The 13,941-nt window shown below is 39.5% G+C and overlaps 1 protein-coding gene across 3 annotated transcripts in view; it reads left to right on the top strand.

Annotated features, from left to right (window-relative positions):
* TPR3 (Tetratricopeptide repeat (TPR)-like superfamily protein) overlaps window positions 1-9,286 on the top strand; it is a 64,722-nt gene extending 55,436 nt beyond the window's left edge. For all 3 annotated transcript variants that reach the window (XM_077391761.1, XM_077391762.1, XM_077391763.1), the window contains one exon: window positions 8,807-9,286. In XM_077391761.1, coding sequence (XP_077247876.1) covers window positions 8,807-8,912 — 106 coding nt within the window. In that variant the 3' untranslated portion in view covers window positions 8,913-9,286. The remainder of the gene's footprint in view (window positions 1-8,806) is intronic.
* The last annotated feature ends 4,655 nt before the right edge of the window (window positions 9,287-13,941 follow it).

Genomic DNA, 13,941 nt, shown 5'->3' with positions numbered 1-13,941 from the left:
ATGTCATGGTGTGGTAATCTTTACCACTCCTTGTGGGCATGCAAAGGAAAACTAAAAACAAATTTGGACTTTTTTTTTACTCCAACACCTTAAAAGGTTTCCTAAAAATAACTTAGTGCTCTGATACCACTCATAGCTCGAATGACCCGGTAACATTCAAACGGTAACAGTACAACGATCAGTACAACGATCCCACTCATAGCTCGAATGACCCGGTAACATTCAAACGGATCAGGGTTCCGTATTTTATGTAATTGCACGGACGTATATGATCCGTTAGATCAATGTGGAAATTAATAAATTATATATATATATATATATATATATATGTATATATATACATGTCTGTGTTAATAGTTAACAAGAGACAACTAGAGAATTTTTCAAAGACAAATTGGAGCCGAAACAACTCCCATTGGATGCGAGTTGTAATTAATTAAATGGGTAATTAATTATTCATTTATTATACATTATTATATATTATTAAGATGATTAATAATAAGTATAATAATGTGGGATCCAAATGAGGATAGTTATTCCCAAACCAGTTTTGCAAAAGTTGTGGAATTGGAACGGAATTGGGAATTGGGATAGGACTACATATTTGGATAAGCTTGCTGGGCCCACCACACGCTCAAAACAGTTGGAGAGCTGTGGAAAGCGTTCCCAATTGGTCAAGGACTTTGAGTTGCACTCAAACTCCTCTTTGGATAAGAATTGCTAAAATTTAGGATCTACAAATCAACCAATTCATCACCAACACCAACTCTTATGAGATAAGACCAAAGAGAGCTGGAGTGTGACTTTAATACACATTCCCCAAGGTTTTTTGGGTGTCCCACAAAGCCTTGGATGTTTGGGAAGAGGCCCAATTCGTCAAGGAGTCTTAAGGCAACTAGTCTTCGTATTGGATAGGAATTGGGAGAGAGAAACAAGGGGAAGATCAAGCCAAACTATTATTATTATTTAAGAAGAGGGCTGAACGACTTTTGGAAGTATTCCATCACTAAAATTCGTCACCCAGTTCTCTCCTAGGAAAATCGTTTTCCACTCTCTCTTCATCTTCTCCAATTGTTGGAATTTCACTCTATAGTTTCAAAGTGAAAGGCTTCCAATATAATTATCTTATCTCTACAACAAAGGTACTGATTAGATCAGACTTTTTTGAAGTGAATAAGTGTTATTCACATCCACGATTAACGGTGCAAAGAAAAGAATCCATCGGTTCAACTTGCGGGGTTAGCGGTGTTAAGAACGATCACAACCGTTCGAGGAGTAGATCAAGCAGTGTGGTTCCTTGATTTCTTCTTCCATGATGTATATCTTTATGTCTAATTAACATAATTAACTAATTTAGATTCTAGAATCTTGAGCAAAAGCAAGAACGAAAAGAAAATTTAAAATTCTATGCGATTGTTGTTCTGCTGCATGTAGCGATCTTGCTGGAAGGGGATAACCTTTCTTCAAGTATTATCAGAGCAACTAGGGCTCATATTAGGGGATTAAATTAACCAAAGATAGATCGTGCGGTATATCCGTTGTGAGTCCGGATGTTCTATCCCGACTATTCGAGGTTGTTAGTCCATAGTGTTAATTTATGTGCATAAGGACTGTTATGTAGAGATCAGCAATTTCGATCTACTAAATGGGTTTTTTTATTTGATCTTTCTTGATGGTTAAAAAGTAGACTCGAATATGAGTCCAACACATCAAGAATCATCAAAATCCGATGAGCGGATTGGGAGATGTGAATTTTTCAAGTTAGGCCAAAATTGCTGATTTTTATTTCGAGAATTACATGATTTATTTCAGAATGACCTCACATTTGTGAAAAAAATTTATAGCCCAAGATTAATTTTTTCAAACATTATTTGGGTGTGAAATAATCATCATCAGTTAGTAATATGATAGTCCGAATAATTTTTTCTCCCACTTAAAATATTCTGAAATTATGTTATTATGAAAGGGTTCCCGGAAACCACTGTTTTGAGCTTTTCTTGCTTAAACGATTTCGTTTTTATGCGAAATTTTTTGTGGTTACTTCTAACATCATTAGAATTGATTATATCAAGTTTTTTTTAGATGTCACTAGTTTTTGTGACTAAATTAAAAATTATTTAATTTAATTTTAGCATAATTTGATCATTATTGGTGAAAATTGGGCAAAAAGAATTATTCGACCTCTATCCATGCATGAGATGCATATGAATAATATTTGTGGATGTTTGTTTTTTATTTTCATGGTTTGAAATTGCTGGAATGTAGCAATTAAAAATCCGCTATGTATTAATTAAATGTTTTATTGGTCTATGTATTCCCTCTGGGCAGTTGTGCGTACAACTGTTTTCCCATGAAAAATTTCTTTTGATGTATATATTGTTTAGACTAGTATAGGATACTAGGGTAGTTTACTTTCATATTATGTCAGAAGTAATGAAGAAAGAAAATACAAAGAATCAAAGAGAATTTGGACATGACGATGCTTCAAGAAGGCTATAGATGGAGGGCGTACGCATTGTTCATGATTTTTCCAGATCTAAAATACTTCATATGATGAAGTATCAATTCTATCAATTAAATGGAGGGCGTACGCATACTATCAATTAAATGGAGGGCGTACGCATTGTTCATGATTTTTCCAGATCTAAAATACTTCATATGATGAAGTATATCGGTGCCAATACCTTTGTAAAATCGCTTTGAGGTCGGCGGATTTTTCCTATTGCGAATATCGAATTGTTGCCCAAATTTCACCTTTAATTTTGGTAATATGGAATTATGAGGATTAACTAACTCTAAAATAGTTTGATAATTCTAAGAAAAGTTAGTGGAAGAATCCCTATAATCCATGATGCCAAAATTAAGCTTATGGATTTGGTTGTTTTACTTTGGATGGTTTGGATCTGTGATGGTTGATATCATTTTCCTTTCCTTATGTATGTATTTTGATTGGATGGTTCGGTTTAAATGCATGCATAGGAATAAGTTTTTCCCACTTAAAAGAAACCCTCTTTATAAAATATTAAGTTGTAAATGGGGTTTTAAATCAAAATGATTAATCTCCATAGCCTTCCATAGCCATCTATTGGTTGGCTAGTTTAGCGAACAAAACAGTTATATGCCAAAGCAGAAGCCGATCTTGATTTTCTATCTAGAGTAACTAATAGATTCCTTCAAGGATAAGAGATATTTGCAAAATACACTAGTCATATGCCAAAGCAGAAGCTAGTATATTTTGTAAAATGATTCTGAGGCAGTGGGTGTGAGCTTAACCAAGCAAAGAGTGTTGATGTCCAAAGGATAGATACACTGCGATGCTTGGAGGCCAAAATCAAATCGGAAATCATAATCATAATATGATGGATTAGATGAATCCACTCGTACTCAACAAAGTTGTTGATGAGCATCCGATGTCCATTGAAGAAATCATGTTATTTTTCTTGATTTATTTGTTTGAGGGGCACATAAATGAGACAAACAATGGGCAGTTCCATTATAGAATAAAAAATCCAGATCTAATGGTTATTTGTCATGATAAAATCTAAATGGTTAGTCTTGTTTATTTTATGCCTCATTTCCTTTGCATTAGATATGACGTCCTTCAAGCAATCAGTTAGGATCTTTGAAGACAACAAACTGACTGTTCAAACTATGTGGACTGGAAGAGGAACTTAATCCTAGTGCTTACAACAACGAAAGTTTATTGGGTCTCGACTATTGAGGCACCTAAGTTGCCTGGTCCCGATGCCCCCAAGATGTCAGGGACAAAACCACGAAATGGCATGAAGATAATAAAGTGGCTAAGTGCTCTATCCTTGGGTCGATGTCGAATGTGTTACAACATGTCAGAATGGCTTCTTGGATGGATATTATGTACAGTCTTAGGGGCATGGTTGGAGAACAAAATCGCAGTGCCAGACAAATAGCGATTAAGGTCGTAGTTTCCACTAAAATGGTGGAAGGTACCCCATTAGAGGTCACATGTTGAAGATGATGGGCTATCGAAATGAGCTCGAAGTTTTATGAGCCTTCTTAGATGGAGAGTTGCAAGTCGACATGGTGTTAGCATTCCTACCACCATCATTCAATGACTTCGTCATGAATTAGCACGTGAACAAATTGTCAATGGCGTTGACAAAGTTGTTGAATCATCTTGAATCTACTGAGGATCTTCAGAAAAAGAATAAGAAATCCTCTTTCTTAGTTGAAGCTAATGTAGTCTCAACTTCAAAACCGAAAGGCAAGGAGAAAAGAAAGGGTAAAGGCCAGGGTTCTAAGAAAAACACTTCCAAAGTAAAAAACAAGAAGAGTTTCAAGAAGTCAACTAAATCCAATGATGCATGCTTCCACTGGGGAGAAGTTGGTCACTGGAAGCGCAATTGCAGGGATTACTAAGCAACTAAACAGAGTAACATGACCTCTCAGGGTTTGTTGCAAATCTTTGTTGCAGAAACCAGTTTGATTAGTCCTGCTTATTCCTGGTGTGTGGATACTGGTGCAACCTAACATGTATGCAACTTTTTGTAGGGGTTCAAGAATAGTAGAAGGTTGACTGTGGGGAAACTTTACCTACAGGTTGGAACAGATGCAACGGTTGCAGTCCAAGCCGTGGGTGATCTATTACAAGCATTTTCAGGAGGATATTTACATTTAAATAATTATCTTTATGTACCTTCCATTAGAAGGAACTCGATTTCAGTTTCTAAACTTTTGATTGATGGTTATTCAACAATTTTTAATAAAAGTAGTGTTTTTATCAAACACGGAAATTCCTTGATTACAGAAGGTACATTAGTTGACAGATTATTTATAGTAAATGCCTTAGAAAATGCAAGTAACATTGAGGATATTCCTATTCAAAATATTTCAAATGTCAAAAGGGCAAGGAATACAACTAATCCCACACATTTATTGCATCTTCGATTAGGCCATATTAACTTAGATATGATTACAAGATTCGTAAAAGACAGTCCATTGGATTCTATCCAAGCGGAACTTTTTTCAACTTGTGAACCATGTCTCCGAGGTAAAATGATCAAAATTCCCTTTAGAGGCAAGAGCGGAAGATCCCAAGATTTGTTGGAGATTATACATAGTAATGTATGTGGACCCATTTCTCATCCGGCAAGAGGAGGGCTGATATACTTCGTGACTTTTACGGATGACCATTGAAGGTACAGATATTTGTACCTTATGCGACGTAAGTCTGAGACCTTTGAATTGTTCTAAGAGTTCAAGAATGAAGTAGAAAATCAGTTAAACAAAAGAATAAAAACTCTTCGCTCTAATAGAGGTGGAGAGCATATTTCGGATGAGTTTAGCGATTACTTAAATGAAAATGGAATCTCTCAATGGACTCTACCTGCAACACCAGAATTGAATGGTGTTTCAGAACGTAGAAATTGGACTTTGTTGGATATGGTTCGGCCTATGATGAGTTTCGTAGAAGCACATCTGTTTCTATGGGGATATGCCTAAGAAATGACACTATATCTTAAACCGTGTCCCAACTAAATCAGTACCATCCACTTCATATTAGATATGGACTGGCAGGAAACCCTCGTTGAATCATATGAGGATATGGGGGTGTCCACACATGTTAAAAAGATAAGTACTGATAAGTTGGAGACACGGATTGAAAGGTGTATTTTCATTAGATATCCCAAGGAAATAAAGGGTTATATATTCTATAACCCAAGCGAGCAACACTGTTTTGTAAGCACGAATGCGGTATTTTGGGAAGAAGAGGTCACCCAAAATACTGTCAAAGGGGATAGGATTGCCTTGGAAGATCAACTTGAGATTCTAATGTTGAAAGAGGAAGACACTGAGCAAGAACCCACAATACCTATACAAACAATCCGTCGTAGTAGTGGGGTGATCAATCAATCCGATAGACTCGTCTGCTTGGGTAAGACATATGATATGATCTCAGATAAAAACGATAATGATCCCCTCAACTACAAAGAAGCATTGTCTGACATCGATGCGAGAAAATGGACGGAAGCTATGGAATCTGAAATGGACTCCATGTACATTAACAAGGTTTGGACTTTAGTTGATCCACCAGAGGGCATTAAGCCCATTGGATGCAAATGGATCTTCAAGAGGAAGAAAGGCCCTAAAGGTAAGGTAGAGACTTACAAAGCACGGTTGGTGGCGAAGGGATATAGTCAAAAGGCTGGAATTGACTATGAGGAAACCTTCTTACCGGTAGCCATGCTAAAGTCTATTGGGATTCTATTAGCTATCTCAGCACACTATGACTACGAGATTTGGCAGATTGATGTCAAAACCGCTTTCTTGAATGAAAACATTCAAGAGGATATCTATATGATCCAACCAGAAGGTTTTGATGCTGCCGGAGAAGAAAGTCAGAAAGAGTGCAAGTTGCAAAGATCCACTTATGGATTAAGGCAAGCATCCCGCAGTTGGAATCTTCGTTTTGATCAAGTAGTCAAAGAGTTTGCCTATACTCAAAATGTAGATGAGGCTTGTGTTTGTAAAAATGTTCGTAGGAATGCTGTGACATTTCTCGTTTTGTATATAGATGACATTCTACTCATTTGGAATGCTGCTGGAATGTTGTATAATACGAAAGTATAGCTTTCTACTGTCTTATATCTTAGGCCTTAAATTGTTTAGGGACCGTAGGAATAGGACACCTGGACCATCACAGGAAGCTTACATTCATAAGATATAGGCTAAGTATAATATGGCGGATTCCAAGAAATGGTTAATACCCTTTAGGCATGGAATCAAACTCTCTAAGAAGTCTCCTAAGACATCTGAAGAGAAGGAAGAAATGAACAGGGTTACTTACGCCTCGGCAGTGGGAAGCTTGATGTATGATGTGTTATGCATAAGGTCGGATATTTGTTTATCTGTAAGTGTGGTTCGTTGATATCAATTAAACCCAGGTCCAGCGCATTGAACGACAGTCACGCATATTTTTAAGTACCTCAGAAGAACTAAACATTACTGTTTAGTAGATATACCGATGCGGATTTTCAGTCAGATGTTGATGACATGAAATCCTGATCAGGATTTATCTTCACCTTATAGCTAATGGTGCAGTTTCATGGAAGAGTTGTAAGCAAGACACCACGCCAAACTCCATGACTGAGGCGGAATACATCGTTGCGAGTAATGCGGCAAAGGAGGCGGTATGACTGCGTAAGTTTATAGACGAACTTGGAGTCGTATCCTCTGTTCAGAGACCTATTACGCTGTATTGTGATAACAGCGGGGTGATCGCTCAAACAAAGGAACCAAGGTCTCATCAGAAGTCAAAGCACGTCTTTCGGAAATATTATGTGATACGAGAGATTATCGACAGATGAGATGTGACCATAGCTAACGTAGTTTCAGTGGACAACGTGGCAGATCCTTTGACCAAGTCTCTTAGCCAAAAAGTTTTTGACAAGCATATGGAGGGAATGGGTCTTAGATACATGCATGACCGGCTTTGAGGGCAAGTGGGAGATTGTTAAAGAAAATACCCTGAAAAGCCAGTAGAAGATATTAATTAATCAATAAAGATTTATTTCATGACATGAATGGGTAATTATATTAATGAATGTGTGTGGCGTGCTTATTTTATGACACATGTCCGTCCTTGGGCAGCGTAGTAGAAATGCCATGCTCAAAGGATTCACAGATCGAAGGGAGCAAGGAGATATGGCATCTCGGTTCTATGCAAGCCTTAATAGTTCCTAGTTGGGAAAGAGACTGGACATCACTTTCTGTATACAACTAGCACCAGTCTTGCCTACATGCACGTGTCGTGAGGTGACTTATCTCGGTCATCTGGGTAGTGGATCCTAAGCAAGAAGAGTGGGTGCGACGATTGGATCGCGCAACCGAACTGGATCAAACAAAGAACAACTTGTGGACACGAGAGTTTAGAGTTATTCTTCCAGAGATGACCCTTCACATGTCCTTAGACATGAGGGATCTTATTGGTCTGTTGGCCCGTTCTAGGGTCTTAGTTTATCTCATAGTGATTCTAGTTTAGAGTCACATTTGGATAGAGCTATATCTTAGAGCAAACCCTCTAGACCAATAGTGATACTCAACATGGGATTCTTTGCCCTAAAATTTAAGGATTGACATCTAGAATTTTGTTAGAGCGATAGGCCTATTAAATAGCCTAGCCATGCGGACTTGATAAAAGGTTTATCGGAATGTTTTATGAAACATTGAAATGTTTTTCAAAGGATATTACAAATGCATTTGGAGGCTGAACACCGCTTCCAAGAGTGGGCCAAGGGGCTAAAAGATGTCCACCCCCGTATGACTCAACTCAGTAGATGTAGTCAAGAAGAAAAGACTTGCACATACAAGATGTGATTAGAGGTAAGATGATCTGACAGTCATCTTCAAGGTTACGTCTCGATGGAGGCCACTGACCTAATGCGAGTGTAGTTTAACTACCCTAGAGAGCTCAGGTTGGGTGGGAGGCTCTTACTCCCTACCAAGAAACTAACTGTATTTTGGACAAAGAACTAACTAGGATTCTTGACAACCAAATAACTTTAAATAAAATACGGGCTTAAAAGAAATTTCTTCACAACCAGATAACTTTTACTAAAACACTTAAAAAAAAATAATTTCAGGCTTACTATATTTTGGTTCTTTTTCGACAAAGGTGAAGCCCACATGCTAATGTGCAAGAATCACGATGACATTATACTGACATCGTTATTGTGGTATTTGCACTTGCTCCATGGATTAATTTGTTGATAAAATTTGATTAAGTCACCAAATTAATTGATTTGAATGCCGCCATTGCATCTTTAATCAGGGATCCAGAGGTTGTCGATGTGAGCGCCCATGAAGTGCTTCCCCGTCTCTTCAAACAATCAACTGCTGCCCTCGCCCAAGGCTCATTAGTCTGTTTGAGTCGGTAGAAATGGTAGCAGCCCTTGACCCCCAAGGCTTCTGTCTCATTGAAGATGAAGGCGAATTTCATCCGAGTTGCACTTGATATAGTTCTGCCTGTACAAGTTCCTCACAAAGTTCTCTCACCATGGATTAAAGGTATGGTAAATTTTGAAATCTAGTGAGGGGTTTTGAATTTGTCTTCATTGCTTTTGCACTTTGTGCGGATCTTTTTTTGGCTTGTATTTTTTTCTATATGGTTATGTCATGTTTTGAGTCCTTGAATTTTTTTTGAATGGTATGAAATATTCGTACGTGAGAGAGAAAAGAACGTTTATATTGCCACATCTTTTGAGGACGGAAAGTACTGACCTTAATTTTTACTAAGTGAAAGTTAGTGGGCTGTGTACCTCTTTAATGTGCTTGATTTGGTCTGCAGATTTGATATGCCCTCAATTTTTAAAGGGAAGTGATATATCCGCCCCTTTTGATCATCAGGAACACCCCCTGGCAGTGTATTAATGACTAAAGAGGGGCTGTTGTGCTTATGTCAAAAGAATTCAATGCCCCTGATTGCCACCAACACTGACATCGGGCGTTCCTGGTGATCAAAAGGGGCGGATATATTATTTCCCATTTTAAAATATCTCAACGATCGGCTCGACTCCCTCTAACCTTGCCGTGCTCGGATATATTATTTCCCTTTTTAAAATATCTCAATGATCGGCTCGACTCCCTCTAACCTTGCCGTGCTCACATCTGGCTCCACTTTTTTTTTTCCCCTTTTCGAGTTTGTATATAGTGTAAAGCCCGTATCGTCTAACATTTTCTAAAAAGTAATGTACGGCCCACACCGTAGGATGATCCAAGCCGTCCAGTTGATGGGCCGGGCCACAAGGTAAAGAGGCTGTGCCCCAATTATTCTCTCTAGTCGTCTCGATTTTACTGTACCGGAGTATCTAAAGTGGGACACTTATGTTATGTGATTGGAATTGACCATTTATATTCTAAAGTGGCACACTTTTGTAGTGTGATTTCCCCTCCTAATCGTCAGTTTCACTCTCTCTTAGATTAGAAGCTAGCCCCAGCCTAGTAGTCCGCCCTTAGTGGAGTGGTACTATGTGAGTGTAGAAGGAACGTGACCGTGGAATCGGAGAGAGATCTTCTGAAGGAGGTGGTTTCCCAGGTCGACTGAATCAACATTTCCCTCTCTGTGATAGCTGAGAAGCGTTCTAAATACTTTTCGACAAGGGGGCAAAGGATGGAATTGAATACCTAGGGAGAGCGAAGTACCATTCCATAGCTTGATCAGTATGGCGCCTTGGGAATAGTCTGATCATAAGACTATCATAATGAACCACTTCAGCACATTAGGCTTGGCTAGGGAATTCTTGCCCTATTGTTTGTGCTCCAAAGGCTTTCCCTTTTCTTTCTACTTAACCTTGATTGCCTGCACGACTTGCTCACTCACGTGTTGATCGAAAACGGATCTCCCCTCAGTTATATGATTAAAGTAAAGCAAACTTCCATCACCGGATGCAGGAAGTCTAAAGCGCTTATAGCCGATTACTTACATTTACTACATTTACCGTGACTTCATTTGCCAAAGATAGTGGGAGGGGTCTATCCGGAGACATTACATGCTGGAATTCTTTTCTGAATGTGCTCACAGGCATCACATGGCTTTCGCTGGTGCAACCTTTTTGGCCTTCTTAGAGGCAGCTTTAGAATTGATGCGAGTTTGCCCTGTGAATGTGGACGGGTGTGGGTCGGGTTTGGGTTTTCCAAACCCGGGTTGAGTTTGGGTTTGGGCAACCAGACCAGTGAAACTGTTCACTCGACATTTGTTATCATTTTTTTGGGGAAGCTAAAAGCTTACAAATCTGGTGGGGTTGGGTTAGAAAAAAGGGTTGCTCGGATCGGGTTGAATCTTGTCGGGTTGGAATTCGGGTCGGGTTGGGGTTGGGGTTGGAAAAAAGGCTTATCGTGTCTGGTTGGGTTGGCCTCAACCCGACCCAACCCAACCCGAGTTGCACCCCTACTTGGGCCATTGTGCGGTGACATGCTAGGTCTTTTGGACTGGTGGATGCATGTTCGCCACGTGTACATGTCGATGTATGTTCATGTATGAGATGTGCCAATGTTATCACAGGATTTGCCGTTAGATAGATAGCACCGATGTTATCACAATGCAACATGGGTGGCTGATGAAGACGAAAACCCAGTTCTCCGAGTAGTGTGTAGCCACGTAACTTAATGCTTTAGTGGATTAGCTGGTATCCTTCGCCTATTTGTGTCACGAGTCAAAGTTAGATTTAAGTAATCTATAGAGAATACTCCTCAAGCGGGCCCCCTTACTAATAGGGGGGCAGATACAAATGCAGCTGGTTAAATACATTCCTTTCCCTTCCTTTCTGTTTTGCCAATTAGTCATTTCAAATTGCTTAAGCCGTGCTAGCCAGCCTTTCGTTCGGCGGCAGCATTAGCAAGCCCCTTGTATTCACTTTGGGTACTAGAGCGAGCAACTGTAGGATGTTTACCCGAGCTCCAAGAAATGACATTAGGACCAAGGATTGCACAATAGACACTTGTAGATTTTCTCATCAACTGAAATCCCTTCTCTTGAAATGTTAAATCCCAGGAATAGGATTTATGGCACCATAAAGTAACGCTTTTCAGGGGCTACAAATAAGCGTGCTTACCTTAGCAAGTGTAACACATCTTGAAGGTGCTGCAAGTGCTAATTAGTAGTCTTATTATAAATCAAAATATCATCAAAATAAATAACCACAAAACGTCTAAGATATGACTTTACAACCTGTGTCATGAACCTCATGAAGGTGGATTAGACAATCCAAATGGCATGAATAGCCATTCAAATAGTCCATCTTTGGTCTTGAATGCAGTCTTCCATTCATCATCGGGCTTGATTCGGATTTGATGATATCCACTCTTTAAGTCTAACTTCGAGAAAATAGTGGCACTGGAAAGTTGGTCCAAGAGATCAATAAGACGAGGGATTGGCAAGCGGTATTTGATGATGATTTTGTTGATGGCTTTACTATCAACACACATTCTCCAAGTGCCATTTTTCTTAGGCACAAAAAGGGCTGGAATAGCACATGGATTGAGGCTCTCCATTATGAAACCCTTGTTCAAGAGTTCCATGACTTGCCGTTGTAGTTCTTCATGCTCCACCGTACTCATCCGATAGTGAGCTAGGTTGGGTAAAGGGGCACCTGGCATCAAGTCAATCTGGTGCTGAATGTCTCTCATGGGGGGAAGACAAAAGGGAAGGTCTAATGAATTACATCTTTAAACTCTTCCAAAAGAGGCTTGACTTGGTTCGGAATGATTGATGCAACCACATCTCCAATATCGGACTTGTTAAGTAAGACGTATACAACACTAACCCCTTTCATGGCACCCTTTACATCTTTCATCACAAGAAAATTAGAGGATGTGGAGTTTTCAACCAAAGGTTGTTTGAATTGGCTCATTACTGGGTAATAAAGTAATCTTCTTCCCTTCATAGTCAAAAGAGTAAGTGTTGTGATACCCGTCATGGGTTGTCTTCTTATCAAATTGCCATGGACGGCCAAGGATGATGTGACTACAATCCATACGCAGTAGATGGAAGCAATGGAAAGATTGAAAAGGCAACGTTTGGAAATGGTTATCTCTGTACCTCGCTTTAACCAAGATATCTTGTAAAGGGTTGGATGTTCTTTGAACTCCAATTTCAGCTTTTTTGCCGCCGCATCAGAATCACATTTTGACAACAGCCGGAATCAAATATTAATTGACATACCTTTCCAGAAACGGTGCATGCCGAGTGGAAAATGTTGTTGTGAAGCCAACGATTTCCAGCTTCTTGTCTTGGAGTTAGAAATTTTTTTCTCATCATAAGGAGCTCATCGGTATCGGTATTAAGCACTTGCTTATCATCTGAGTTACTTTCATCATCCTTTGGGCCAGTATCAGCGTCTTCCTCACCCGGATCATCATATTCCTTTTCCACAAATAATGCTTTTCCAGCTTGTCGCTTCCGACAGCTGTTAGGATGATGTCCTATCTCACCACATGAATAGCAACGCATACCAGTTGTAGAGCTTTGACCGGTAGGAGGGGCTGATTAGAAACCTTTGGCTGGGCTGGGACTTAGTTGATGCTAGTGGAGTGTGCACTTGTGTTGCCACTTTGGTGGTGCCAACTAAACCTTGAATTGTTCGGTTTGTGAAAGATGTGGATTGTTGCTTTCGAGAGCTTGAACGCTCCACCTCGAGAGCTCTTTGATGTGCATCTCCCGAATCCCAGATGTCAAGAACATCAAGAGTGTCTTGGATATGAAGTTGAAGGCCTCCCAAATACTTGTTCACGAGCATCTCCTCTGGATCTTTAATATTGTTTCAAATTACCAACTCATTGAATTCATTGGTGTATTGGTCCACTGTTCGCGTACCTTGCCTTGAATTTTTGTATCGTTGGTAGAGATCCCTCTTGTAACCTTTGGGAAGTAAGTACTTGTGGATCTTTTCCTCCATCTTTCTCCATTGAGTGATAAGATCTTTGCCGGTGGAGTGGCGGGTTTGCCTCTCATGTCTTCACCAAGCTATGGCCTTGCCTCGGAATCACATGGCAATGATGCTAACACAACGCTCTTCCGGGACATTCTTATGCTAAAAAAATTCATTCACAAGGGTTAACCAATCAATGATTTCATAAGGGGAATCAGTTCCTAGAAATTCTGAAATGTGTCTCTTGATTTCCTTCTCCCAATCCGGTTGTCTAACACTTTGTGCGTGGAGTTGAGGGCACCTTCTTTGTCGAAAAGATTGAACACTTTCTGAAGAAGAAGAAGAAGAAGAATCACCATTGGTTCCTTCTGATATGGAATGGGGTGGAGGATTGCTTGCTTTAGCATGGAGATGTTCAACTTCTCGAGTCAAATCGTTGATTTTTTTGTTGCATATGCTGCTGAAAATTTTCAGCAAGTGTGTGTACTTCATTCAAGGAAATAGTTCTACTGCCTCGATGTCTGGCTTGTCTAGGAGGCAT

This window comes from Tasmannia lanceolata, unplaced genomic scaffold (assembly GCF_043159265.1).
Source record: "Tasmannia lanceolata isolate RefF3 unplaced genomic scaffold, GAP_Taslan_0.1 ptg000012l, whole genome shotgun sequence".
Taxonomy (NCBI): Eukaryota; Viridiplantae; Streptophyta; class Magnoliopsida; order Canellales; family Winteraceae; genus Tasmannia; species Tasmannia lanceolata.
This window is presented reverse-complemented; position numbering and strand designations above follow the sequence as displayed.